Here is a 2,863-nt window from a genome sequence, read left to right on the forward strand (position 1 = left end):
CAGTTGATGATGAGCATGTTATAGTATCACCAACATTAACAACATCATCAGGATACTCCAGGGTCATACGCATAGTATCAGAAGTACTTGATAGATTAACATTTCCATTAAAGTTCCCATCATTCAGTACAGTACTGCCCTTCCTCCATACACCATCAGAAAAGGTAAAAAAGTTGCCTTCATTAGTAAAGAACCTACATTGAAGGCATAATGGCTCTGTCAATGGAACATGGATGGTTCTATCATTTAAAATAAAAAAAGAGACGACATCAGGAGGACATTGAGCCACAGTGAAACCTATAATAATGATGAAAATAATTTGCAATACAAAAAATTAGACTTCTCACCTACAGATAAGAAGGTTACCATCAAAGGAACAAGTAGATCTATCATATTCATCTTTGTTTATAACTCAAATTGATTCTATCAGACACTCCTACAACTGTTATTTTATTTGCAATAAACATAATAATGATACAAAAAATGATAATGAACTACAAACACAAAATATACTAATAATAAAAATAAAAGTAAAAAATTAATCGGAATAGTTTTTGTCACCATACTCATCCCCGTTGATGCCTATAGAAATAGCAAAATATAATCAAAATAGCTAATGTAGATATAATACAAGTAAGTCTGATAACTAACAGCAGCAGAAAAATTTAATTGTACATACTACAGCAAATCTACCAACTAAAATCAATGATATACATGTATTTCAAAATCTGCAACCACTACAGTTTAAAGAGGGCTTTTTTAAGACTTAGCTTGAGACACATTCAAGTTATAACACATTCTCTGATACATAAAAGTAATAATTATTTAAGAACTAACCAGACACAGTCTTTAAAAGACGTCCAACTTCAGGATGCTTTGATCCCAAGTCGTACGGGTACTGGTTCTCATTGTTACGTATCATTTTATTTGCTCCTTTATCAAGCAATATCTCTACTATGACATGATGTCCCTTTAATGTGTATGAAAACCATTTCTCAATACAATGAACATCAATGATGTACCTATTAACATAGAATACTATTCATCATCACATGCATTTATGATGCACTAAAACTAGTACATGTATTCGAACACTAAGTTTACTTGGGCCTTCCTGATACCTTCAAAATTTCAAATAATGGTTGAACTGTAGTAAAGACATAGTTCGTTTTTTCTGTATATCATTTCTAGGTACCCTCTACCTATACAGCTAATACACTCATACTTTAACTATCTAAATATACACACCAGTTGGGTATGTTACACATACAGAATCTACAAAAGTGTTATCTTTTGACCAAAAACATCCATGAATACTATTATTGATTTATGTTCCTGTTATAATCAATGATCATGTGATCATGTTTAGTTAGGGTGGCTGTTCTGGTTAAGTATATACCACAATAAAAATGGCAACAAGAGGAACATCAGAAGATTTCATGAATGTTTGTGACAGAGAACTAGGTAAAGTGTCTATATTCTAATAATGTAATGTGATAGGTTTCTTTCATTGTAATAGGTATTGATGACTTTTATGATGTGTATGATGAAATCAAGCCACTTTCTGCTCATTGGAAGCAAATTGCCATTTCGTTTCGTCTCAGAATAAACACTATCAATACCATAGAAGCTAAACACAATGGAAAAGTTCTCAATTGTCTTCAAGAGGTCCTCGAGTGTTGGCTCAAGAAAGATTATGATTATGAGCGTCATGGTGTCCCTTGCTGGAGAAAGGTGTGTGTGGCTGTCAAAGAAGGAGCAGATGACCCAGCATTAGCTGATGAAATAGCTCAGGAACATCCAGCTACAGGAGGAGCTACCCCTCATACTAGAACTACTCGTGCTAGAGGAGCTGGTAAATGATTATATAATTTTTCTCACAATTTTAGCTGTACATACTTGGCCTGAAATTTGAAAGCATCCTTTTCCAAAAATTTATAATTAAATTCCCTATAAGTACATGTGATTGAATGAAACACAGAAAATTTCACAAGTATAGTAAACTGTATAATCATTTTTAGGTTCTACAGCCAGTATTTCAACTCCTTCCATCTACATTCCTCAAACCATAACCGACTTTGAGCTTCACAGAGAGTTATTTGAAATACAGGAGCAATTTGCTGAAGCGGTTCAACATACAATAAAATACTATTCACAAAAGGGATATAAGGTGCCAGAATTTATTGATTACATCACAGCACATATCACCACTTTACTTGGTCCTGAGCATACTCCAGATAAAGCACAGGCAGTTAGAAAAGAGTTGAAAGAAATAACAACTATTGCAGATTTTTTTGGTTTACTACAAGATAAGTACACATCGTGGTTCAAGCATGAACCAATAACAAAGCTTGTTTATGAAAAGGACGTCAACGAAAATCCGTATGAGGATGAGGATGATCTACTAGATTACATGCAAGATGAATTCATTAACCCCGACTATATAGAAAAAGCAGTACGTTATTGGTCTCGGTATCAAAGCCGTTTACATGATTACTTTAAGAAGTGCATCACAGTAGCTGATTCTGCTTCATATGGAATAACTGATGCTCCTCCTGGTAAAAAAATAGTGGTAGTTAAAGTTGATCGAGGCAACTACAATCAGAATGACGTCTACTTCTTACGCAAAGCAATACCACCAGACCTTGACAAACCTGATTTGAAGCTCTACCTTTGCCAAGTTCTTTCCAATTAGGATTCTTGTTATTGCTTTAATTTTTGTAATTAATAAATTTTCCATTTGGTACATGTACATGTACATATTGCTAGCAATAAGTATTACGTATTGTTACATATACTTTGTCATTGTATGATACATTATTTTATAATTTTATTCTGACCTTTCTTGCTCACCTCTGCTGTA

The 2,863-nt window shown here is 33.6% G+C and overlaps 1 protein-coding gene and 1 long non-coding RNA gene across 2 annotated transcripts; one reads left to right on the forward strand and one right to left on the reverse strand.

Annotated features, from left to right (window-relative positions):
- Window positions 1–6: 6 nt before the first annotated feature.
- LOC109582175 (uncharacterized) lies at window positions 7–983 on the reverse strand. Its single transcript, XR_002184952.1, has 3 exons — window positions 838–983; window positions 348–582; window positions 7–297 (listed from the first exon to the last, which is right to left on the reverse strand). It is a non-coding gene; the product is annotated as an uncharacterized LOC109582175 (long non-coding RNA).
- A 282-nt stretch (window positions 984–1,265) lies between these two features.
- LOC109582174 (uncharacterized) lies at window positions 1,266–2,699 on the forward strand. The gene is made up of 3 exons (XM_019996824.1): window positions 1,266–1,464; window positions 1,520–1,855; window positions 2,022–2,699. The coding sequence occupies exons 1-3, from the start codon at window positions 1,410–1,412 to the stop codon at window positions 2,693–2,695; spliced, it is 1,065 nt and encodes a 354-aa protein (XP_019852383.1). The 5' UTR covers window positions 1,266–1,409; the 3' UTR covers window positions 2,696–2,699.
- The last annotated feature ends 164 nt before the right edge of the window (window positions 2,700–2,863 follow it).

The sequence above is a fragment of the Amphimedon queenslandica genome, unplaced genomic scaffold, assembly GCF_000090795.2.
Source record: "Amphimedon queenslandica unplaced genomic scaffold, v1.1 AMPQUscaffold_13398, whole genome shotgun sequence".
NCBI classification, from domain to species: domain Eukaryota; kingdom Metazoa; phylum Porifera; class Demospongiae; order Haplosclerida; family Niphatidae; genus Amphimedon; species Amphimedon queenslandica.

What these genes read in the sequence shown, in the direction of transcription:
- LOC109582174 (XM_019996824.1), top strand. Translation starts at nt 1,410, where the DNA reads ATGGCAACAAGAGGAACATCAGAAGATTTCATGAATGTTTGTGACAGA. An exon ending in TGTTTGTGACAGAGAACTAG is followed by an intron (nt 1,465 to 1,519) that starts GTAAAGTGTCTA and finishes TCATTGTAATAG; the next exon opens with GTATTGATGACTTTTATGAT. An exon ending in TACTCGTGCTAGAGGAGCTG is followed by an intron (nt 1,856 to 2,021) that starts GTAAATGATTAT and finishes AATCATTTTTAG; the next exon opens with GTTCTACAGCCAGTATTTCA.